The sequence below is a fragment of the Pelodiscus sinensis genome, chromosome 3 (genome assembly GCF_049634645.1).
Source record: "Pelodiscus sinensis isolate JC-2024 chromosome 3, ASM4963464v1, whole genome shotgun sequence".
In the NCBI taxonomy this organism is placed as follows: Eukaryota; Metazoa; Chordata; order Testudines; family Trionychidae; genus Pelodiscus; species Pelodiscus sinensis.
The window spans coordinates 95293194-95319651 of NC_134713.1; the positions used below are offsets into that span (position 1 = coordinate 95293194).

The 26458-nt window shown below is 38.4% G+C and overlaps 1 protein-coding gene across 23 annotated transcripts in view; it reads left to right on the forward strand.

The window, feature by feature from the left end:
* The window catches only part of EYA4 (EYA transcriptional coactivator and phosphatase 4), a 209374-nt gene that overhangs the window by 129976 nt on the left and 52940 nt on the right, over window positions 1-26458 (forward strand). For 14 of the 23 annotated variants that reach the window (XM_075924201.1, XM_075924202.1, XM_075924200.1 and 11 more), the window contains 4 exons: window positions 7987-8108; window positions 9224-9292; window positions 14793-14891; window positions 25546-25612. In XM_075924201.1, the coding sequence (XP_075780316.1) occupies window positions 7987-8108; window positions 9224-9292; window positions 14793-14891; window positions 25546-25612 (357 nt within the window). The remainder of the gene's footprint in view (window positions 1-7986; window positions 8109-9223; window positions 9293-14792; window positions 14892-25545; window positions 25613-26458) is intronic. The other 9 variants (XM_075924210.1, XM_075924209.1, XM_075924203.1 and 6 more) reach the window with 5 other exon arrangements.

Below are 26458 nucleotides of genomic sequence, written 5' to 3' on the forward strand. Positions count from 1 at the left end.
TTTTCAGGTTGAAGGAAATATTTTTATTACCTGAAGTACTTGTTGCTGTTGAATATGTAGGTGTGTTTTGCCCCTTTTAAAGCAAGATTTAAAAACTTCTAGCTCAATTTTTCAACAAAATATTTTGAAATGAAAAGTCAACATATTTTGTTTAGAAAATATCTCAGCAACTATTTTGACTTTTTTATTAACATTTTATATTCATCTGAAACTATTAGACAAATCCATGGATAGCACCAATCTCCCTGAAACTGCATTTTTGGACAAATAAACTTGTTGACGGAAAAAAAATTCTCTCACCTCTACTTTTATACTCTGACAGATAATGTACACATTGTAATGCTTAGTATTTTCATGTGGTGTTATTTCATTATTTGTATTACTATTCAAGAAGAAGAATGAAGAGTGGATTCTTGTTAGCATTCGGTCTTATTACAGTAAAACTCCAATTGTCCGGCATCCAGTGGTCCGGCACTCCTAATAGTCCGGCCCCAACTGGAACCCAGAAGTGCTCCGGCCCCAACTGGAACCCGGAAGTGCTCCTGCTAGCTGGACAATTGGAGCTGCTCCGGGCACTTCCCCAAGTCCGCTGCTAAAACTGACCAGCTGTGGACCTGGGGAATTGGTGCAGAGCACAGCAGCTGGGGTGCTGCCAGGTTGGTCCCGCAGCACCGCTCCTCACCCCCTTGCTCAGCGCCCGGCAACACCCCAGCTGCTCTGCCCCACGGCTTCCCCAAGTCCGCTTCTGCTGAAACTGACCAGCGGCGGACTTAGGGAAGAGCGGGCAGAGCAACTGGGGTGCTGCCTGGTTGGTCCCGTAGTGCTGCCCCTTACCAACACCTGGTTCACCCCATGCTGCCCTCCCCCCCCCCGACCTATCACAGCCACCCTGCCGGACTACCTCCTGATACTCCAGCATATCTGATAATCCGGCACCCCCTGGCTCCCAAAGGTGCTGGATTATTGCAAGTCTGCTGTACTTGTTTTTTCCTCTCAGGCGAACAGCTAGAACTGACACTGTGCTGTCAGTGGGTGTGCTTTTGGTCTATAGTGTCAGGATAACAATAAACAGTAGACTAGCGGAGTTGGTGTCATTTCCTTCTATTCCAGTTTGAGAGAGTGCAGTTTCTTCTCCTTCATCCTGAGTCTGCATGAGAGATCCAAAGTAATTTCAATGGCAAAAACTTTATCAGTTTATTCTTCTTTCACTGGATTTTGCAGTTGCTTTGGACTTCATTGGAGTTGTATAAGTATCTGGAGTCATAACAAACAAGGCACATGCAGTGTATGTTCAGAAAGAAACCCATATTTATTTCCTTTAATGACAACATTAGAGACTCTCATAAAAAGCCAAGCTTCCACACACACTTTCTCTTGGCTGCACTTTACTAAAACCCAACAAGTTTCATCTGAAGAAGTGGGTTGTGCCCACAATAGCTCACAATACCATCTATATGTTTCATTAGTCTTTAAGGTGCTGCTAGACTATTTGTTGTTTTTTAAAGTTTTTCATTGTTTTTGTCAGGGATATCCTAGTCTGAGTTAGAACTTGCGGTTCAGAATAGTATACTAAAAGAAATAGTTTGTCGGAGGCTGGAAATGGATGACAGGAGAAGGGATCATTTGATGCTTGTGTTCTGTTCACTCCCTTTGGGGCACCTGGAATTGACCACAGTTGGAAGAAAGGATACTGAGTTAGGTGGACTTTTGGTCTGACCCAATATGGTCATTCTTATAGTCTTAGAAATTCATATCCTGTTTAGAGTTATTCACAGGCAGTTCTAACTGGTATATTTCCTAGAAAGTCATCCTTGTTGACATTAGACATCACAGAGACAGCCACCTACAAAATCAAAGCATCTGCAAAAGCACTCCAGGAATAATATGATGACTGGGAATGTAATATGTTAAGATATCATCCTAGGGCAGCATCATCATAACTTACTGTGCTTGTGGCAACCTATGATAGAATCCATTTATTTATTTTTATATTGTTAATTTTGAGTGAAGGCTGCTAAATAGCCCATCTACCACCATAAATGATAAAAACAAGGAGATAACATGCTAAGTCCCAAAATACCCATCTTCACTCAGTGGATGAGTTTTCCTTTATCATCCTCAGTTTTCTGCACTTCTGCCATCCAGACTACACATTTATCCAGTCTCATTTAGACCTGGTTAAGTGTATGTAATGTTCATGTCCTTTGATTGATTCATAAAAGGGTGGTGTAGCTTTCATGAATTACATTGTAAGTGGATTGTATGTCTAAGTATAAATGAGGCTTGCTGTGAGACAAGCTTTTCTATAATGTTTAGGTAAAGTTATGTACATGGATGGTCAGTATCGTTAGCGATCATTAGACATTTAGGTAGAAGCTACTGAACTGAAATTTGCATCTGTGTGCATGTTGATGTGAAAGCTGCATGTTGGCTGTTCAGGGTAAAGATGAAGAGACATAGGTTGTTGTCTTTGCTCACCAGGAGCATATTCAGAACACAGCTGGACATTTTTGACAAAAAATGGAGGTTTGAGGAAAAACAGAAACAAAAAAAAATGTTTCTGTTTTTCATCTAAATTGAGCCTCTGGTCATAGAGCTGAACTGGCTTCATTAGGAAACGGAAGTAATTGGCAGATCAGAGTAGTTCTATCAGTCAGACTTCATGGAGCTCCAGATGATAATTTTAAATAAAGGGGGAAACTCTGTTTAATTTTAGAAATTCAAAAGTAACCAGTGTCTGAAATATTATAATTTTTTTTGTGAGAGAGAGAAGTTTGGAAATCTAGTTGTAATCAGAGGAGTATTAGAAAAACTGTATACAAAACTTTAAAAATGGACCATACTTTTCTTAGCAAAAGTAGTAAAGATTTTCATTCAAATATGTAGAGAATTCAGTTGTTTTCGAAAGAGTTGTTATGAAAATGTAGAGAATAAGGTAAATTAGTCCTTCTTTAAATTCACTTAACATTGGAATTGCTAACAGTGTTACCTACCATAGAGTTTATGCTTTCAGAGCATTTTATTTAGAAACACTTTTTGTTTATTTACTTTTTAAAAAATATTTTATTTAGATAAGGAAATAATGTGTGTTTTTATTTTCAAACATAGTTTGATAGATTTTGTGTGTGCTTTAGAACTTGCTGATAGAAAGTAAAAATTTAAAAAACAACAAATAGTCTAGTAGCACCTTAAAGATTAACAAAACATGTAGAAACAAAAGAAAGGACTATGTAGCACTTTTTAAAGACTAACAAGATGGTTTATTAGGTGATGAGCTTTCGTGGGCCAGACCTACTTTCTCAGATCAAATTCTGGAAGAGAATTGGCAGATCCATTAATGCAGGGGTCCCCAATACGGTGCCCCAATGCAGTGCCTGCGGGCACCATGGCACCCACTGGGGCATTTAAGTGCCCCTGTGCCGACTATCGAGGGAGCGCATGCCGCCACGCAACAGCTGAGAGGGGAGACACTGGTTTGCATCCGAGGGAGCACATGCGCGGCATTTTCAAATGCTCATGCAACAGCTGAGAGAGGAGACACCCGGCATGCCATGACGTCACAGCCCGGGACTTTAAATTTTAAAACTGCGTGGCCCAGCTCCAGGCCCGGCACCTGGTCTTGGGTCACGGAAGCAGCTGGGGATGGAGCAAATCATGTGTGAGGGCACAGGGGCATGAGAGGAATGGGGGCAGAGGTTGGTGAGGGGGTGGGCATCAGAGAAAAAGAGGGCAAAGGGGGCAGGAGCAGTGAGAGAAGGGGAGCACCGGGAGGGTGCAGGGGTAAGGGAAGGTGCAGGTGCAAGGGGATTCTGGAGGTGAAGTAGAAGGGCCAACATCTTTAGGGGAGGGACCAGCACCAGAGGAGAGAGGCAGGGCAGGTGTGTAGAGGGAGGTGTTAAGAGAGGGGGTAGCTCACGTGATCGGAGTGGGCACAGCAGGGAGAGAAGGGCGGCTGGTGGAGGGGGGCAGGTCTCAGGAGGGATGAGGGCAGGGAGAAGGGCAGGATTCAGAATAGCAGAGGAGGGTGAGAGGTTGGGGGGCAGCAGGCACCAGGGGAGCTGATGGAGGAAGGGGAGGAGACATGGCAGCAAATGGTGGGGACATGGTGGGGATGGGGCGTGTGAGATTTAAAGGTGCCATGATTTGGGGGGGGGGTGCTTTTTTTGCTCAATATTTGGACAGCCCCCCTTTTTATTAATGCAGAATTTTATTAAAAATGGATTACAAAATAATTAAAACAAAAATTATCCAACTAAATTAAGTTTCTATCAAATTTACCCAATTTACATTTAATATGAAAATAACCTTCAATTTTCTCATTTGACGCCTTTCTTCTATTTTTTTCTCCAAAGGGGGGGCCGAATAATTGCTGAATAATTTAATTAATACCTTTTACATGTAAAATTACCTTTTTTATCTTATGGATTAATATATTATGTAATATTAAATATGATGTTTTCGTATTATTTAATGTACAAATACAAAATAAGCCTTGAAAAATTGTTGGCACCCGCCACACTCTTCTGAAAACATGAATGTGCTATTGGCCACAAAAAGGTTGGTGACCACTGCATTAATGAGTGGACACTAGACTATTTGAGTACTATTAGACTCTTTGTTGTTGTTTAAGTTTTTCCTGTTACAGTCTAACTTGGCTATACCTCTGAAGCTGATAGAAAGTAGTTTGTAAGTACAGTAAAAATGTATTATTTTCAAAACTGGCATGTTTTAATAAAAAGCTTTAATCATTTAAATGTTCTAATTAATGAAGACACAATTAGATCTAATGTGGTGTCTTCCTGCAAGTCATGAATTCCACTGAAGAATGTTCTGACTTGAGAAGACCTTGCTCCAGTTATTCCCCATTTAAGTTGTCAATTTAAATAGCTAACACTTTTCTGAAGTGGCTGGTAAGATTTATTCCATCTGTATGAATTATTCTATTTTTATCTCTTTTAAAAATTGCAAATGGATGTTTGTTTTTTTCTGAAAAAAGGGGGAAGAATGAACAGATAGCTGTACTGAGAGGAAAAATTGAATTAAAAAAAAAGGATGTGCCATGCCAGAGAAATAGTTTGAATATATTATATACAAAAAATCCTGTTTTAAATAAATTTGACCATTGCAAAGTCAAGCATTTAGAAGTTAGGAAATGCCACAGTTCCTTATTTTGTCTTCCTTGTGAAGATCTATTGTGATAATTTTGCACAAAATCGTATAGAATCATATAGAAGGTCAGTGGCAAATCATTTTTTTTTTAAGAAATTTTGTTTAGAATTCCATGCTTCTTTTTATTACCTTTATATGCAGTAGGTTTCTTGTACCTTAGCTGAGATGTTTTATGTTAACGGTGAGCAGGATATATTGAGACAGGTGAATTAAAATCCAGTACACGAGGTAAAATCTAAATGTACAGTACCTGACCTGGAAATATTTAAAGGTTCTTCTTGCTTGTTCACTGGAGGCAAAGCAATTGAGGATAAATATGTAAATATTTATATAAATAGTTTTATGAAATAATTGTAAACTTTATTGTGCCTCAGCAAGCACAGTGGCATCAACCAGAGTGTCTTTTTTTTCATCGAAACACAATTCCTATTCATTCATTAATCTTTTCAACTCATTACTTCTAAAGCAAATTAGTTAAATATACAATAGATGACATAAATATGGGGAATCACAGCCATCCCTTGTGATCTGCTTATATGCTATAATAAAAAAAACCTGATAGGGTAATTGTTTTCTGTTTTAAATAACCTTGATTCATATCCGAAGTAAAAGGTGTTTGGAACTTTTAAAATATGGAGAACCTTTAATATGTGGAGAAGCTTATTATTTTGCATTCTGCAATATTACTGAAGTGTATCCTTTTGTAGACCTTGTACATGAATGTGGAAGAAAAAATAGTTTTTACCTTGACCAGAAAGAGAGAACAACTGTGTTTCTAAGCTTTAAAGCATCCATCAGGTATTTCCAAGCTGGTCGTTTTTTAACAGAAAATCATGATGTTGCTTTAGTGAACATATAGGGAGAACTAAACTGTATGTGCAATGACATGCTGATTGTTTATCTTGCGTCCCCCTTGCTTTCTCAAACACTTACATGACAGAAGCATTAAGACTTTCTGTAACCTTTAGCTGTGCAGTTTCACTGTACAGCAAACTACTAGACAAAACCTGACATTTTATTTCATCACTGATCACATTTCCAGTAGACAATAAATATAATCTTCTGTAGACAGATGTATAGAACTGGATATACAGTTATATGGTGAAATCTGGGTCAAGATGCTTTAAATCACAGTTTATGCCTTTGTATTATTGAAATATTAGTATAAAATTCATACAGACTGATGCATGACCTCTTCCTTGCACTTATAAGAGTCCCACTACTCATCCAGACTGTTGCTGGGTACAGTGCCCTGCCGAAAGAATTCTGCTTCATATAGGGCCCAAATCAAATAATCATTGATGTCAATGGGATTCTTTCAGTTGGCTTTGAGGGGCTTCAGAGAAGAACCTTACTCTGTTGTCCAAATTGTGATGATGTACAAAACAAAAAAAGAAAGACTTTCAGATCTCTTATATAACCCTATGCTGTCTTCAGATAGATTTACCTGAAGTAAGTAGAATGTTCACCAAGTTTTTCTACTGTTAGGCGCACAAAATAAAGCTCCCCTTTGAGGACAGGTTCAAACAGCAGGAGGTAAAAATTGTTTCCCCCTCAGAACATGCAAGAGATTAGCATGGGGAACAGAGAGCTCCAAAGGGGTTAGGGTTGCAAAAGCTTTGGAGGACAGGGTCATAATTCAAAATGATTTGGATAAACTAGAAAATAGTCTGAGGTAAATAGGATAAAGCTTAAGTACTCCACTTAAGAAGGAACAATCAGTTACAAACATACAGAATGGGAAGTGATTGTCTAGGAAGGAGTATTGCAGAAAGGGATTGAGGGGTCATAGTGGACCACAAGCTAAAAATGAGTCAACAGTGTGACACTGTTGCAAAAAAAGCAAACATGATTCTGGGATGCATTAACAGGAGTGTTGTGAGCAATACACGAGAAGTCATTCTTCCGCTCTACTCTGCGCTGGTTAGGCTTCAGTTGGAGTATTGTGTCCAGATTTGGGCACCACATTTCAAGAAAGATGTGGAAAAATTGGAGAAAGTGGAAAACAAAAATGATTAAAGGCCTAGAAAACATGAGCTATGAAGGAAGACTGAAAGATTTGGGTGTGTTTAGTTTAGATAGCAGTTTTCAAGTATTTAAAAAGGTGCTACAAGGAGGAGGAAGAAAAATGGTTCTCCTTGGCCTCTGATGATAGGAAGTTTTTCCTTATGTCCAACCTAAACATCCCTTGCTGCAATTTAAGCCCATTGCTTCTTGCGCTAAGTGTCAGGGTGGTTAAACACTGGAATAAATTGTCTAGGGAGGTTGTGGAATCTTTGTTACTGGAAATATTTAAGAGCAGTTTGATAGACATCTATCAGGGATGATATAGACTGTGTTTGGTCCTGCCAAAAGGGCAGGGGAATAGACTTGATGATCTCTCGAGGTCCTTTCCAATTCTAGTATTTTATGAGTCTATTAAAATGGAGTTTTTCAACAAATATATTAGGGATTAGACAAAAAAAAATGCCCACAATATTGCTACATCTGCATCCTTCTCTCCTGCTTCAAACCACAAGCAGTTGTCATGGAAACGACAAAACTTTGGTAACGGTAGTTTAGCTATTCATTATTAGCAACAGGTTTGTTTTTCAATAAGATCATATATTTATCTTTTTAAGACCGCAAACTCTTTACAGAAGGAAACATCTTTTCGGGAGGATGTATGTGTGCAGTGCATCTTTTCGGGGGGATGTATGTGTGCAATGGTGAGAGCTCAAACAATGATTGGGTCTTGTAGGGATTATTGCAATACAAAGATTTAAATATTGTTGTTTGATTTTATTATGTCCCTGTGTTGCTTCCTTTTTTTAAAAGGTCTATGGAAATGCAGGATCTAACAAGTCCTCATAATCTTGGAAGCAGTGATAATCCGGGTAGTTCCAAACTGGATAAATCTAATCTCAGCAGCACATCCATCACCACAAATGGAACAGGAGGTAAGTGTAAGACATCATCAATGCACGGAAAGTTGCTATATATCATTTTGCTATTTTTAATAAACTTTTTAAGTTCAGCATTTCAGTATAGTGGTGAGCATAAGCCAGATATCAGCCATCAACTCAACAAGAAAGCTAAATAGAACATTTTAATTGTGTACAGTTGTTTCCTTTTAATTCTGTTCAACAACTTGAAACTTAATGAGGAAAGATATTGGGTCTTAAACCCAGTTGTCTACAAGTATTGAAAGTATAACATAAATAATGGTTGTAATATACCAGTCTTTCTCACCGTATAATGCTCAAAATATAGAAGCCCTAGAAAGGGATCTTATGAGGTCATCTAGTCCAGACCTCTGTACAAAGGTAGGATCAAGTAAATGTATACTATCCCTGATAGATCTTTGTCTAACCTGTTTAATTACTACTGCTCATTACTTAATTTATTAATTAAATGATTGCTGCTCTGTGTACCACTATAAAGACATCATTGGTGAAGTTTAGATCAATATTACATTTTAATGCTAATAATGGTTTATGTTGCCCTTGGTCTACTGAGTAATCTGAAAGTGACAATGCACAGGGTGAGCAAAGATATCAAAACAGGTGAAATCCTGGTCCCTGTGGTGTCAATAAGTATTGTGCTATTGATTTCAGCAAAGCCAGGATTTTACCCGTGTTTCTTAGGTTTTGTACATTAGTGTGCACTGCATTGGTATATTACCATTTTATGGTTGTTCTTTCTTACCACAATATTTGCTTCTCTCTATGCAAAAATTCCATTAATATCTGTGAAAATTTACCTGTGCATATGGAGGCAATAGTCCCCTGTAGAAATATCTTTAGATTCAATATATTCACCTTTAAACACCAAATACTGTACTAATGTTCCAGAATAAGAAGGGGCTGAAACTAAAATTAGATCTTTGAGAGCACTAATATTTACATGTATATATTTTACTTAAATAAACCAGCTAGAATAATACTCACAAAAGCAATACCATACAGTTAAACACTAGGCTCAAAGTGCAAAAACACCTACTGGCATTGAAGAATATCCATGTATATTGAGAAGACATTCAGACAATGAATCTTTATACCATTCCCATTCTCAGGAGACAACATGACTGTTTTAAATACTGCAGACTGGTTGCTGAGTTGCAGCACTCCCTCTTCTGCAACAAGTATGAGAGATTATGGTACAATGCATGTGTGTGACTGTGTGGCTCCTGACTGCTGTGTTACATTTCTCTTGATTTCTTTAATTCTTTTTCTCTGTGATTTAGAACATTTTGTATTTGATTTCCTACTTCTCAGAGTCCTTGTACAATGTTGGTAAATCAGGAAGCCACAATAACAAACTTTTTTTTAATCATACTTGTTAAGCCATTTCACTAGAAATAAGAATTTTAATTGTCCTAGAATGAGATTAACTGTACACAGCCTCATAAAACCTAATGGCATCATTTTCAGAGTCTGAGAATCCATAGTTCTGATTGACACGTGAGATGATGTCGGCAGGGGTGGGGCAGCAAACTGTTGAAAATGGTGGCTCTTGTCTAATACCACAGAAAACAACTTCAGATTTGGCCCATTACCACACTAGGGACATATCTCTCAAAAAGAGGACTGTCCTATATAGAACAAGACAAGTGGCCTTCCTGTGATCACCTACGTTAACTCTGTAATAAAGACACACCCTGCGAGGCTGATTTTGAAAGTTTGGCTGAGACCAATTTTCAAATCCTTTCTATGAAGCTGGATTCTCATGCTTTGGACACTCAAACTTCTTTGCATTTACAGTTTTAGGTTTTGCTCATACAAGATCCTGCATGCATGGTTTTGGAGGTCGGTATTGAGGTCCGCTGAATATATAGTCATATTTGATATGCATTTTAATGAAATCCATTGTATTGTGTATCATGTAATCTAAATATTTTAAGATAATGTGTAGAGTTGTTCTTAGTACACACACAAATTCTAACCATAATCTATTATTCTGAAAGGCCCTGTTGGAGAATATGACACACATATTTAGCTTTGTATGTTTAGGGACAGAATTAGTCAGGTTTCAGAAAGTTGCCTTTACACCCCCCCCCCCCCCCCCCAAAAAAAAAGTTTGAAATGACTCCATATGTGCAAGTCAGCCACTATAAGGTATTATAAAAATATCTTCTATTTGTCCCACAGAGGAAGTGCCATGCCAGGATAAATGGCTTATTATGGGGGCTAGACAGCTATGTGTGAAAGTAATAATTTAGTCTGATTATGGAATAACTCATCTGTTCTAATCTGTTATTTTAGTAAGTACAGGTGAAGGAAAAAGTACATTGCCACACACATCTTAGTTCCTAGCTAAGCGGCAAGGGGGAAATCTAGTGGGTAGACACATGCTACCCCAGCAGGTGTCCTCACTGACCACCTGCATCTGTGGTTGCATAGTATTTGCTTGGTGAACTGTGTGTGATTAGAGTATATGCCTCTGTGTATTGAGTTATGCCATCGGATGTGCATGGCTGCCTTTGGTCTGTTCCCTGCATGTGCTTCCTTTCACACCCATCAATCTTAGATGTTCTGTAACTTTTTTCTCTGACAGTCCCGTTAGCACTTCCTCAAGTCCTAGCTAATGATAACCCCATCCAGCATGTATGTTCCCTTGATTGCTCCTGTATTCTTGCACTGGAGTCACAGACTACATCTTCCATTCTCATCTGAGTATAGCATCCCGCCTAAGTCCCACAGCTGGAAAGGTTGCTTGGCTGCGCTGACTTTATCCCAGCCCGTTACTGCTGGTCTCCTGTGCTGCGGTGTGTAGCCTATTATCTTCCTTTGCTCTTTGAGCAGCATCTTCGCTGCCTGCCAGCTACTTTTCTCCATTATCACAAGTCCTCAGGCTTGGATGTTAAGTGAAAGGAGGGCTAACTTTCTTGTACACCTCCCTGGATTGATCTGCTAAAGGATCCATTGTTGCTTGCTCTCATTGGCCCCTCTTCTCCCTCATCTGCGACTGCTTTCAAATGCAGTAGAACCTCAGTGTTACTAACACCTCAGGAATGGAGATTATTCATGACTCTGAAGTGTTCGTAACACTGAACAAAACATTATGGTTGTCCTTTCAAAAATGTACAGCTGGAACATTGACTTATTAAAGCTTTGCTATGCAGAAGAAAAATGAAGCTGCCTTTCAACCATCTTAATTTAACTGAAACAAGCATATAAGCAGTTTCCTTGCATTAACATTTAAAAAGAAAACTTTCTTTCCCTTTCTGCTGCCTGATTGCATACTTCCAGTTCCAAATGAAGTGTGTGGTTGACCGGTCAATTTGTAACACTGAAGCTCTAGTGTATAAGGCAGAACAACAGTAGTAGAATCTGCTGCCCATCTGATTTATTGTATGGGTTAACCCTCTGTAGTTCAGCACCCTCGGGACCTTATTGGTGCCGAACCAGAGAATTTGCTGAACCACGGGAAGTCAGTATTGTCTAGCAGCTTTTATTAGGCTCTTAAAAGACATTTAGGAGTAAATTAGAGCTAAATATTAGCACAGAACACTGAGGGCCAGCTGTAAACAAACTGCACCAAACTTGGTCAAACCCATGATAAGTGGACATCCAACTAACTAAAATCATGCAAGACCACAAATGTTGCCAGACTAGAGTGTGCTGAACTAGAGAGGTTCAGCCTGTACCATTTCACATTCTCAGTCCTTAAAATATAGTTTATTTGTTAAAATGAAGTTTTGTATGTCATTAGTTTCAGAACACGAGTCAGACAGCTTGGCCATCGTGTGCCATTAAATCAAGTAAATAAAGTCAGTTGTAAAAGATGTTACTTATTGGGAGCTACATTCAGCACTCCAATATACTTCAATTTTATTTTTAGAACTTCTGTTTTGATTTTGATTTAAAATAGGGAATAACTGATGCTTTAGAAATAATACAGAATCTTATTTATACTCTGAAAGCAGTAATTAAAAATGATTTGTAATTCCAGTCTTTGTCACCCTACTCCCTTTCTATGATAGATCTTGTAGCAGTGTCAGAACACTGCGTGATGCCACACACCGTGTTGTATATGCTACAAAACCTAGGCAAAATAGTGTGTTTAAATGGTGTGATCTTGTATTTTTATTGCCTTTTTTATTTTAAAGTTGCACTCTTTTTTGTTTGTTTAATGGTTTTACTTCATGGTGTAATTATGTGCAACATGAAAAATAAGGGCAGTATTCCAAAAGTCTAACGATACAGAGAAAAGATCTTGCTGAATTCCTTACTCTAATAAAAACCGAATGAAACAGATTAGAGCTGTTTTAAAATCAAGGGTATCTCAAAAGATATTTTCCAGATGTACTGTTCACAAAATGTAATTCAAACTTGGTGTTTTTATCAAATTAATTAAAGAGTTAAAAGTGGGGGGGGGGGGGGGGAGTGATTGTTTGGCAGGGAGAGGAAAATTGGGTGAATATCTGTGCCCAGGAAAGTGTGCTGCATGTCATGATGACTGGAGCGAAGGATAATTCAATACATTACTTTTCAATGCCGTACTTTATGCAGTTATGCATATACTGAAGTGCTTTTCTGCATATGTATCAGTCTAGCTAGAAGAGAGAAATGATGATCCTCTGGCTAGGGGCATTAACCTAGGACTTGAGAGATGTAATTTGAATTCCCTGCTCTACTAGAGAGTCTCTATATGATGTTTGGCAAAAAATTAGCATCACTGTGCCTTGGTTTTCCATCTGTAAGCTGGGTTAATAGCACTTCCCTATTTCGTAAGGATATTATAAAAATAAATATAAATAAAGATTGTGAGGTAGTCAGAGACTGCTGTGATGGAAGCCATAGAGAGAGAGAAAAGGAGGTTAATAAAAAGAGCAAAGACTGCAGAAAAGACCAAATTAGGAAACTGCATAATTCTGATATATGTAGAGAGAGGGGAGGCAAGGCCTGAGTCTCTTCTCAATGAAATCAGTAAGAGGTGTTCTCTTTCACAGCACAACTGTCATTTATAGAGCAAATACCCTTAGGTTGTGTTCGTATTAACAGCGATGCAAGACAATCTTTGCCTTATGGAAAAAAAGCCTTCCTTAATTTCTCATATGGATTGTATTTAGTATAAAAATACATTCCCTAAATTTTGGCATACATCTTTTTGTTCCAGCTGCTTTCTCATTGTAAAAACTATTTATTATCAGTGCAAAGAAATGTCACTCCATTTCCACATTTAATCTGAACTATCCATCTCTTGGAAATGATCTCAAGTCAGAGATGCAATGAAATGTAGTATTTGGTTTAAGAATATGCTGTTGATGATGATTTTTTTTAACTCCTTTTAAAAATTCTGTGGAGCAAGTTCAGTGGACTTCTGAAGAAGTAACTCCTCCTTTTGGGTACTTCAGTTGATATTGCTAACTTTGACTTTTTCAGAACCATATTCATGACACTGTTTCCCGGTCATGTGGAGTAGAGAACAGGAGGACCACTGATAGGAGTAAACTACTTTGACCTATTTCTTCTATCCTACACTATGAAGTCAACCAACCACACTGGAGTTGTTCAGGCTGCCAATTTGATAGCACCCTGAAATATTCATAGCCCATATTAAGATTTACACGATTCCTATAAATAGTCAAAAAGTAAATTTCCATAGTCTTTCTTTGAACTTTGAATGTAGACAGTGTCCCAAATTTTATCTCTAATATGTGGCCATGTGTTTTTTGTGGTGTTGCTTTTAAGTATTAATCACCCAACTCACACATTTGCCTATGAAAGCTCCAGTATGGATGTGGGACAAATGTGTGTGTGGGTGTGTAATTTCAAACAGCTACAATAGATCCCATAGTTTGTAAAAGCCATCAAAGAATTTAGCTGAGATTTTGAGGGTTCCTTCCCCAATTTGCTAAGGACTTGTCAATGTTGCGTAATTGATCAGCCAACCAACACTGGTATAATTATACTTCTCTTGTTCAGGTAGTCAATTTTCCATTGTAAGCCCTTAAATTCCTTTGAAAATTCCAGCCTTTTTTGTTCTTAGAATGAAAATGCACAATATACCACATGTCTAATAAAACATAGAAGGCCTGATTCTAATTTATACTTAGCCCCTTATATTACTAGCTTTGTAAAAGAGCCTTAAAATTAATGAAAACCAGCCCCTCCCTCAGTATTTATCAACTGGTAAATAATATATGCTGTAAATATGCACATCTACTTACCTGAGTGTTGTGAATGTAACTGTGATAATTTTAGCTATAATTTTTAATTTTCCTAGGGCAGCTTAGCCTCTGATAAAAGCAGACATCTCTGTTGGGAAAAAGTTTGCACTGTGAAAAGCAATATGCTGCTAGAAGAGAACAAAAACATATTGTACTGGTTCTCAAGCATAACTATTTTTTATATGCTATATACTCTTTTCTCTTTCCTGTTCACTGGTTTTCAGGAATTGCTAGAATCAATTAGATTTAGATTGCAATTAATCAGATAATTATCAAAGTCTTTCAATTAGATACATAAATAGATGCATGTGTGGCCATTTCAGAAAGTTCATAGCAGATTGTTCTCATAAAATTCTAAACTTTTCAATCGCATGTCTGTTCTAGCTGGACTGCCACTCGTGACACTGGCATGAGGTCTCTGATGTAAATTTAGAAATAAAATCTCATGTCTACTTATTCTTCTATGTAGTGTCTCTTCTTGCAGTCAAAACAGAGCCTATGAACAGCAGTGAAACCACCACCACTACCACAACTGGAGATGGATCGCTTGACACTTTTACTGGGTCAGGTAAAGCTATAATAAGATCACATGTTATGAGATACACACTAGTACAGCATTGGTAACTTTCACTATGAACATGTCAGTGCATGGAGAACTTCTCTTAAATTTTGTGAAAGTTATAAAGTAGCTTTAATACCAAAGAGTAATAATGCCTTTTTTGAAAACACCTTAACTTGCAATTCTTATCAGCTATGTTCTTAAGAAACTTATATTTACAGTCATTCTTGTGTGCAAGAATATTTAAGTAACAATGGTCACAATTGACCTATTTTTTATAGTTTGTAGGTTCATATAATATCAGCGAGAGTAAGAAAAAACCAGATTGTAATTATTGTAACCAAATTTTATTAGCAATTATAATTTATAGAATTTAAATCTGAAGACTATATTGCTTTAGTAATCCTAACCTTAATTCCAGTAGTGCTTATTAGCTGATGAGGCTGTCCTAAATTATCTTATCCAGGGATCTCAATGTGAAGTATCTGTTTGATTCAATATAAATAAACTTTATCTTCCCAGTTGTTTAAAAAAAAAAAAAAAAAAGCATTATTTGCAAGTAGCTGCCTGAAAAGAATTAAAGGTACAAGAAAGTACATATTTTTTGCATTATAATTCAATATTGGCTTTTGGTCATGTTAATATTAAAGCAGAATAATAATCCACCTATAAACATCTTTGGAACACATAGAAACTAGTATGAGTCAACGAAAACTCTCCATTGACTTCAGTAGATTTTGGATCAGGCCCATTACATCCAAGTTCTCATGGCACTTACAGAAAGCTGAGAATAAGTTAGCTTTGTTATTGAGGATATGATGTCCCTAGGGTTGTTTACAGAAGTTATGTGTATAGAAGATGAAGGTTTGGGTCAGCTGAAACTTTTTGTTAAAATAATTCCAAAATGTTTTGTATTGATTTTAATCTTTTTTCTTTCCTTTTAAACTTTTTATTAATCTAAATATCTTAAATTCTGAAACAAAGTAATTTCATGCAGGAAAACTGTTTGGGTTTTTTTGGTCTAAAAGAGGTCAAAACAAATTATATAGACAACTTAAAAACTTTGTTCAACTTATACGTTGAAAGATTTGTCAAAATGGACTCATGAACAGTTTCATTTTGCCAAATCAGAAGTTTTTAGACAAAAATGTGATTAGTTGAAAAATTCACAACCAGCTGAAAGAATAGTGGTTTTGTTTTGATTGTGTAGCTTTTATTGATCCACACTCTAGCTTTAAGGAATCTGGGCTTGACTAGGGTAAGAATTTCAGGAAGAGTTGCTTAGAGATAAATTCCTGAATTCATATTTAGGCACCTAAATAAGTACCTGATTTTCAGTGTTGAGCATCCCTCAGCTGCCAGGAAGAGGATGTACATGTGTTTTTTAATGGCAGCTACATGTAGCTTTCCAAATATACCAGCTGAAACAGAGAAATACTTTTTTTCCACATTCTTTTGTTGTTGTTGTTGTTGCTTAGTATCTATGCACAAAGCTGCCAAATGTGTAGTCACTGGGAAGCCTGGCTTAAGGGCAAGTGAATGTAGTGGATCTAATTCTTGTTAAATAAAGCAACAAGATGTTCCTCTGACAAATACCAGCAAATTGAACACCCAATCTCTGGGGAAGTCATAATGTCAGCATTGCCGTATAGCTTTAAAACAATTAAATCGATCATAAGGCTCCCTCTCTTCTGCAGAAAACATGCCCTGTGGATTCAGGCTTGCAGTCAGAGATAGCCAACCCCAGGAAGGGGATATATGTGGGAGTATGATGGGGGAGAGGAAATAATTCTGGATTGATAGGGTGTCCAGATCTGTGAGCTTCAGCCATCTAATCTCTTCAATTTACATGAATAGATAGATATAAGTATAAGACATCAGACTACAATCAGGAATATTCAAGAACTCTGATTCAGCACTTAAACACAAACAACCCCATTAAAGAGATTTACACAATGCTTAAAACTGTGTGTTTTAAACAGCCCTATATTAAAATGAATAGGAAATGTCACATCTCAGACACAATAAACTAATGTTAATGATAAGAGAGAAACCATTTATCATTAATAAATTTAGAGTTAAACTATCCTTGAAAGTAGGAATAAGGGATCTTGCGGAAAAGGGCTTATTTTCCGCAAGATCCCGTCTAGACTGGCGCTTTTCTCCGGCAAAACCCCGAGCCGGAAAAAAGCGGCAGCCATGTTCATGCAAATGCCGCGGGGGAGATTTAAATCCCCCACGGCATTTGCAATTTCGACTGGTCTCATTAGCATCCCTTTTCCGGAAAGGGGTGCCAATGTAGACACAGCCTCAGAGGATTGTACAACACACTATCACGTTACCACTGAGGAAAATATTTGTCTCTCCAGGTTAACTGTGGAGACAAATCAATTGTTCACCATTTCTACATATAATGGTATAGCTATGAAGAATATGGTTTTGGTATTTAATACTGTATGAAGTTCAGGAAACTCTGGGATATGGTAATGGACTATATTGGGCAATTACAATGTACTAGATACATGAAGCTACAAGACACTGAGAGAGTTTTTAACTCTGAATTTTTTTCTTTGATAAATTTGCCTTGACTGCAGTGTTAGTTCAGCATACATTTTTGTGTTTAAATTAGGTGAATTTGAGAATTAATAACAATTTTAACGGAGCAGCAAGCAACTTCTAGGCTTTCTAGTTTCATCACTTTTCAGTAAATATTTATTATACACAAAAAACTTTGTTAGAATATTATTATGGCTGCAAAATCCACATTCAAAAATTAGTAAATGGAAAATTAAGGTTGTCTGCATAATCTGTTTGCCCCCTTAGTGCTTAGGCATTATGATGTATTCTTTAATTCAAAGATCACATACTAGTTTTTCCACTGGACCCTCTGCCTCATTCAGGGCACAGAATGGGTACTGCTGACTTAATGAGCAGCTATTCAGTGTTTTGTGTTTTCCTCACTGCTTGTTACTCAATACATGGCCTCAGGTTTTATTTACTGCATACTGTTCAAACCCCTCTATGAAGACAGAAAAGTCTATGAAGAAATTAATAATTCTAGGGTGCTCATCACTGTAAAAAAAAACTCACAAAAATAAATGTATTTATTTCATACCTAATTTGATGGTGGTATCACCATTTTACAGATGGTTGAGGCACACAGGTACTGATCCTTAATGGCATGTAAGCTCCTAATTTCCATTGAATCAGTTAGGAGACTAAATAACTTTGAGACTCTGAGCCAAGGAGATCATCTTTTTGAGTGTCCAAGTAGAGAAAGCTAAGTCCTGATAATTTAAAGTTTTTAGCATTTTATAGCTCTTTATCAGTTTGTGATGGTTCAGGACCCATGGGGTGTCACCTGCAGTGCTTAGACACTACAGAGCCCCCTTTCTCTATTGGCCTAGACCCTTTTTTAGCTGGTCTTATTGAATCAGGCTCTCCAGTCTCCTCTAGAAAAACCCATGTGCTAGGGCCACATTCAGCTGCAGATACAGACACTAAGGTCAGCTCTGGGAGGATTCGGCTTCAGGGATTTACTCCAGTCCCTACATGTTCACCTCTCCTATAGGGTACCAACCCAAAATTAAATGAAGTTCATCTCCAAGTGTCTCTTGGCCTGGGTCTAGCATTTCTTCCCCTCTCCCCACTTCAGTCACAGTCCTTTTGTTTCCAGGTGTTTTCAAATATCTCTTTTGAAATGGGGAGGCAGAGGGAAAACAATCTGAAGCCAATCATTGTTTTCTTTTCCTGCCTTGTATATAATTCCCATAAGGTGGGAAATCCTTACATGGAAAAGTACAGCATTCAAGATGGGTTTCAATATTAGTTGACATGGTCATACGTCTGTGTAGGCATCTTTGCAAGAGGACTAAACATTTTACAGTCCATAGTCTATTGCTAATGGGCCATCAGTATTGTCCTTTTGTATTTTGAAGGACAGGTAGCAGGCTTCACCCAGAATGTAATATAAATCTACAGTCCATATTCATAGAATAATTGAACTGGAAGGAACCTCAAAGTCATCAGGTCCAGTCCCCTGAACTCCTAGGAGGCCCAAATGCTATCTAGACCAGGGGTGGGGAACCTAAGGCCTGTAGTCGGGATGCAGCCCCAGGCTTTTCCGGGTACTTCTCCTGAGGTTTGGGGTTACCCCCCAGCATTGGAGAGGCCATGCTGGTGCTCCAGCTCCGCCATCAACCCCCTACACACAAAATCTACTAGCCTAGGCCTCCCAAGGCTCTGGTGTGCAATAAGGATGTAAGTGACTAGTTGACTATCCTATAAGCAAAAGAAGAGGCAGCAAGGAGGATGGAGCAGAAGTCAGTGCTGGTTCCCCCAGCACTGTCTCCACTGGGGGGGGTGGAATCCGGAGTAGCAGGAAATCCTGGCTCACACTCAGTCCTAGACACTGCACCTCTACTTTTTTAAATGTATTAAAAGCCTGATAGCTCTTAATACATTTACAAATCAGAAGTTCAGCAGGGGGACCCAGCACAAGCTGGGACAGCTGATTCCCGGCTCATGCTGGGTCCCTATGCTGTGCACCAACCTTTTAAATATATTAAGAGCTATCAGCTTTTAATACATTTGGCCAGGGAGAGGGAATTAATAAACTTTGTTGAGAGTGATTTCAGTGTAGCACAAAGGGCAGATGCCAGATTGGGGAGAAACTCCAGACAATGATTACGGACAGTATGTTACATGAACGTAGAGCTGTCAAGGAGATGAGATGGTGAATAAAGAGGTGAGGGGTTTTTTTTAAGGTGGAAAACATTAATGTGTATTGTATTGAAAGAGGAAAAATCACGAGAGGGAGAGGTGAAGGAAGGAACAAGCGTTGACTCAACAGAGAGCAAGAGATGGGATGGAGTCAGTAGGGTTAATGGAAGAGGTAGCAAAGGAGAGCGGATCAGAAAGTACGCATGCAAAGGAGTATGCATAAAATCACTGTCAGCTCTTAATACGTTTAAAAGGCTGGTGTGCAGCGGGCAGGACTGGGCATGAGCCAGGAATCAGCTATCCGGTACCTCCTGCTGCACTTTAGCCATTTAAATGTATTAAGAGCCAACAAGCTCTTAATACATTTAAAAGGCAGAGCAGCAGTGGGATTAGCTCCTTGGTGGGAGCTAACCCTGCTGTGGCCCCCCTTTTTATTGAGTATTCAACTAGTTGATGGAAAAATCCATCAACTAGTTAATTAGTTCATCACACTAAATTTAACATCCCTGGTTTGCAAAGGGAACCTGAGGAAAGTCTTTCTCCTTCTCAGTCAATAGCAAGTCAGTTAGGGTTGGGTTTTTTGCTTCTCATGCCTACCCCTGATTTAGACAATCCCTGACAGGTTTAATCTGCTCTTAAAAATCTCCAATGATGGTGATTCCACAACCTTCCAGTGTTAACACACCTCCCCTCCCCCCCAAACAGGAAGGTTTTCCTAATATCCAACCTAAATCTTCCTTGCTGAAATTTAATCCCATTGCCTTTTTTGTCCTATCATCAGTATGGGTGAATAATTTAAGGTGGATAATTTTTCTTCCTTCCCTTTGTAACAACCTTTCAGATACCTGAAAGCTGTCATCAAGTCCCCTCTGTCATGTCTTTTCCAGACTAAACAATCCCAATTCTTTCAATCTTCCCTCATAGCTCATATTTTCTATACCTTTAATCATTTTTGTTGCATTTCTCTGGACCTTCTCAAATTTGTCCATATTTATCATATCTTCCTTATAACACTCCTGTTAAAGCGTCTCTGAACAATGTTTGGGTTTTTTACCACAGTGTTACATTGTTGACTCATATTTAGTTTGTGGTCCATAATGACTTGTAGAGCAATTTCTGCAGCACTCCCTTCCTAGGCAGTCCTTTACCATTTTTTGTGTGTGCAACTGATTGTTCCTTTCTAAGTGGAGTACTTTGTGTTTGTCCTTGTTGAATTTCTTCCTATTTACCTCAGACCATTTCCCCAGTTTGTCTATATAGTCTTGTATTCCAAAGCACTTGCAATCCCTCCCATCTTGGTATCATTCACAAACTTTATAAGTGTACTCTCTGTCATTATCTAAATCATCAATGAAAATATTGAATAGAACTTGTCCCAAAACTGCTTTCTGCAGAACCACACTTGTTATTCCAGTCCAACATGACTACAAACCATTGATAACTGCTCTCTGGGAATGGTTTTGCAACCAGTTTTGCTCCCACCATACAGTAGCTTCACCTAGGTTGCATTTCCTTGAGTTTGTAAATAATGAGGTCATGTGAGACTTTATCAAATGCATTACTAAAGTCTGCATATACTACATCTACTGCTTCCCCCTTATCCACAAGGCTTGATAGTTTTGGTAGAATAACATGTTGGTTTGACATGATTTGTTCTTTACAAATCTATTCTGACTGCTTCTTACAACCTTATTACAGTAGGCTTCTGATAATCCGGCACCTTTGGGACCTAAGTGGTGCCAGATTATCAGATATGCTGGAGTATTCAGAAGTACTCATCACAGTAGTGGACTTGGGGAAGTGGAGGAGAAGAGCAGCTGGGGTGCTGCCAGGTTGGTCCCGCAGCGCCACCCCTCATCCCCCTGCTCGGTGATAACTATTGCAGTCTGGGGAGTGGGGAGCCCGCTCCCCTCCCAGAAACTCTCGGTGGTGGCACAGGGCCGAGCGCAGCCGGAATGGGGCAAGTTCGGGGACTTAGCTCTTGCCCCCTCTCCTCCTCTGCCGCTTGCAGGCCGGCGGCTGGGTTTCCCCAGCTGGCCTGTCGCCGGTGGCTGCATGGCTCTTCCCCCGCCTTCCTGAAAAACGGTGGAGGGTTTGCCCCTTGCTGCGCCGTTCCCCCTCTCCCCCCCCCCGGCCAGACGCAGTGCGGGTCCCGGTAGACCCGTCACAGGAGTATAATCCCCTTCCCTTTCCCAGCTGTGAGCACCCATGGGACTCTCAGCAGCTCCAAGTGCTCCAGTCAGCTGGACAATTCCGGGTTCCAGTTGGTGCTGGACTATTGGGAGTGCCAGGCCACTGGATGCCGGAGTTTTACTGTAACTTTTAAGTGTTTGTGAATGGATTCCTTACTTATTTCCTCCATTATCTTTCCTGGTACTGGAGTTAAGCTGACTGGTCTGTAATTCCCTGGGTTTTCCTTATTTCTCTTTTTATATATGGGCACTGTATTTGCCCTTTTCCAGTCTTCTGGAACCCTTCTATGACTTTTCAAAGATAATAGCTAGTAGCTCAGATATCTCCTTAGTCAGCACCTTGAGTATTCTAGAATGCATTTAATCAGGCCCTGATGATTTGAAGACATCTAACTTGTCTAAGTATATTTTAGCTTTTTCTTTTCCTATTTTAGCTTCTGAACCTACCCCATTTTCACTGGCATTCACTATGTTAGGTGCCCAATCACCACCAATCTTCTTAGAGAAATTCTTAACTCCAGAAACAGAGTTAGTTGATGCAAGCCTACAAATAGGATAATCATATTGAGTAAATCATAACCTTTCCAATGATATCTCACATTAATGACCTGACATAAAGCAAACACCTTGGTTATGAAATGTGTATCATATCCATATTTTCATAAAGCATATGGAATGCCATGTCACAAGGTTGAAAGTGTAGCTCCCCTTAACCTCATTTGCAGGAGCAATTATTCAACACATCTTTAAATCATGCACCCAGACATTGAAGGATGCACAAATAGTGACCGCATATGGAAAAGTTTGGTTTGTTGACCTGCTCGGTGTCACGCTTTGGCCAAGTCAGGAGCAGAATCTAATTCTCCATATCAGCAGTCAGTTATGTTAACCCAGAGATCTTCCATAATCCCCTGACTTACTCCATATCTTCCAACTTCTGCCACAAAAGAATCGGGTCCTGTGCACAACAATCTCCATCACTACACATTCCAGGTTCATCCTCCCAGGTAATCCATCCTGTGCACCATCTGAGGCAGAGGTCCTTTGGGGAAAAAATATGTGATGGTGTAAATAAGCACTGCATTGTAATGCACGTACATGAGGAGGCTGAATTAAAATTGTGCAGGCAACTTCAACTCTGGCATTTCCTACTTGTTCAATGTTTGGATTTGAAACATTAATAATGTTCTTAACTTATTGTGTCCATTTCATGTCATCATATTTACACCTACCTGAATCATGAACATGGTGGAATCCTAAGCTCCTGCATACAGATCTCTGCCACTTGAGCTAATAGAATAATTGATAGCAGTTGTAGGTTGTCATTCCCTGTGGGGATAACACTAGAGAGGGATGAGACACTTTGCCAGTGGAGTGGATTTCATAGATATTTGCTGACTGCAGAGAGAGGTTGATATTCAGGAACCTTGAGGTTCCATTTGAGACTCTCTTACCTGGGACCCTCAAGTATGACCCCTTTTCTCCTATCCACTCCAACCTGTGCCTGTCCTGTCTTGTCCCCTCCCCTGAGTCCATGTCCCAGCCCTATTGCTTTCATCTAGTCAGTCCTAGACTCCCTCAGGATACCCAGAAGTCCTAGTCTTACCCCTCTAGTTTCCTTATCCCTGTCTCCTCTGACTCCCAATTCCAGTCTCCCTGTTCAGCCATTCCCAGTTTCTCACTTCCGGCTTCTGAACCCATCTAGCTCCCTCACCCTGGCATCCAGACATTCCCCATCCCCTGGCATGATTCAATGTCTTCAGGATATTCAGAGATGTGATCTAATATTATATGTAAACAAAAGATGTACATGTAATTCTGTCAGGGCATCTATATTTTTTTCTATCCCAAAACAGACCAGCTGAGGTCAATGCAATAAGGAAAATTACTAGAAGAATACTCTTTTACAGTCATTAAGGTGAAATGTAAAGAATATGAAAAGACACATTCAATAATATTTTAAGTTCTTCTGAATGCTCTAAGTAGAGATTGATTTGCAGAGGTGTTTAAGTACAGCATCCATTTTTCTGTACAACATTAATTTCACTGAGAGTTATTTGAATAGTTCATCCAGTGTAACTGTTCTGAAATTTACTTTGTACCAATTACAGTAGTACAATAAATAACCTGTTTCATTTTTCAAATTTGATCAATTAGCTGATCTCCCAGTTCTCATCAAAAAGCTCAGTAAATAACAGACAAGGAAATGGCATGATATTTACTGGTCAAAAAACAGCAGATGCAATTAATGGAACATTCAAGTTCATTGACCTGAGAATCTCCAAGATCGCCTTGTGTAACTGTTTTGTCTTCAGAAAGAAGACTAAGGTGTTGCAGGCAAGAGTCATTATCCTCCAGGAGTTTTGCAAATAAGAGAGAATCCTTTATAGTTTTACCAATAGTTTGCTTTGATATATGCTGCAACTTACAAATTAAAATTGATAGCACAGGATCTAAAAATTATTACCCAATATTTCCTAATTTTTAAGCTAACCTAAAACACATTTAAGGGGAATTAATTCTTTTTCTTCTACTACATTTTCCTAAACGTTCTACAATAGCTTAAGAACTATTAAGTTCTGCATGTGTTCAGAGCAATAGGTCTTGAAGGCACGCATTAGACTTCGATCTAGAAATGTATCACATTTCATATAGGCACCCGAACCTATTTGTCACTTATACAGTTCTAAAAGTTGGTTTGCAGAACCATTATGAACAACTCAGGAAGGGTATACTTTGAAGTACAACTATGATTGATTAGACTACAGAAATTCCAGTCCTTCGTTGTGTACTACTTTAATCTTTTGAACATTGAATGAACAGCAGATGGTCTAATAAAGACACTCTGTATATTTGCTCAATATGGATTTGCTCTGAAGGGATTGGTTCAACACTTTAGAGTACATATATTTGGAATACATCTGTCTTAGTCAAGACAGATGGTTAAAGGAAAGTGAAACGTCCAAATTCTTGGAAATAGTCCAATTTGGGTGCTGCTTTTGATTGAAATTTTAATAGGATATGACTATCATTCTGTAAGCTTTTTCGGAAGAATACAGCTGCTAATAGTATAGCCAAATAAAAGGTTGATGGCAATTGAACTGGGATTTGTTTTACTTACATTTTAGTTAAAAATACCACCAATGTCTTGCTCTAACTGATCTGAGAATAAATACTTGAATTTGTTTCCTCAGACTATTAATTTGATCTCTTTCATGACTGCAAAATTCACTAAGAAATTCAAACATGAGATAAAACATATTTTGCGAATTCCAAATTGTAATTCAACTTGCAAGTGTCAAGCTTTTAAAGCTAATTTTATATTTTTTTCAAGTCTATATAATATTATCCATTAGATCACAAGCTTCTTAAAATAGCAGTTTTGTAATGCATTATAGGAACTTTTCCTAAATGTTCGCTTCTGGCTTGTGGATCAAATATTATGTGTGAATTGTAGGCCTCTAAAATATATGCCAAAATTATAAATCAAATTTAAAATATGCTGCATGCTGTTACTGGGTGATGATCATTTTTACAACATGAGCTACTTGGGAATTTACTGCAGTATTTTCAGTTTGCATATTAAAACTATAGTAGTTAAGCCTTGATGAAAGGTTATCCCATTTTAGTTAAATGCTCTACAAATGTAAATACTTTAGCATTCATTAACACTGCAAAGTTTTTGGTATGTGAATTAAATCTATTTTTTGTTTTCATTAAATATGGCACTCTTGTTTTTTGTTTTGCAGTAATAACAAGTAGTGGCTACAGTCCAAGATCAGCCCATCAGTACTCTCCGCAGATCTATCCCTCCAAGTTAGTGCCCACGTCTTTTCTAGTCTATCATAGTGAATGACCAAGACTTCAGGCAATTGTGTTGTCCAAAATTTCCAACAAATGTTAATGCATGATAAATAAATAAAAGTACTAACAAATGGCTATACTGTATAGCTAAAAAATTAAGATTTGATACTGATCCCCATTAGCTTCATTACTCTAATTTCTTTCTCTCACACAGTTGGCGAAGACCTTGGTCTGGTTCTTAGATGTGCAGTTATGTGTTGTTGTACAATGTATATAATAGATTTTGCACACAGATGGAAGGGCAAGATTGAATCCCAGTGCTCAAATTCTCAAACATAGGCATCTAAGCTGTGCTGACAGAATTTGCTCAAGCACATGGAAACAAGCGCTTGATTAGGAAAAAATACAATTGCAGGTGCAAAATGAGTTCTCAAATGCATAAGTACGAGTGCCTTAAACAAGGAGAACTTTCTGTACATAGATATCGCATAGTCAGTGATGCCAACATTCAAAAAATCATCAATCAGATCCTGCAAAGGTTGGTTGAAATGTTATTATTTACTTCCTGGTTCTTAAACCAGTAGAGGTCATGTTTCAAGATTTTTTTCTAACTGTTAGGACTAGACACTCCTTTCACCCATTTAAAATTAAGACTCTCATGTAGTCACATGACTTCAGAGAGCTTTGGACTTTGATAAAACACGAAATATTGTGAGATTTGATATAAAATCACTAGAGTTATCAATGCTGTGGCTAATGGAAGTACCCCATTTGCACGAGGTACTCTGTTTTCTGCATACATATTTCTGATTGCAATGTGAAGTTTGTTTGCTCCTGAATACTTGACAGAGCCAAGCA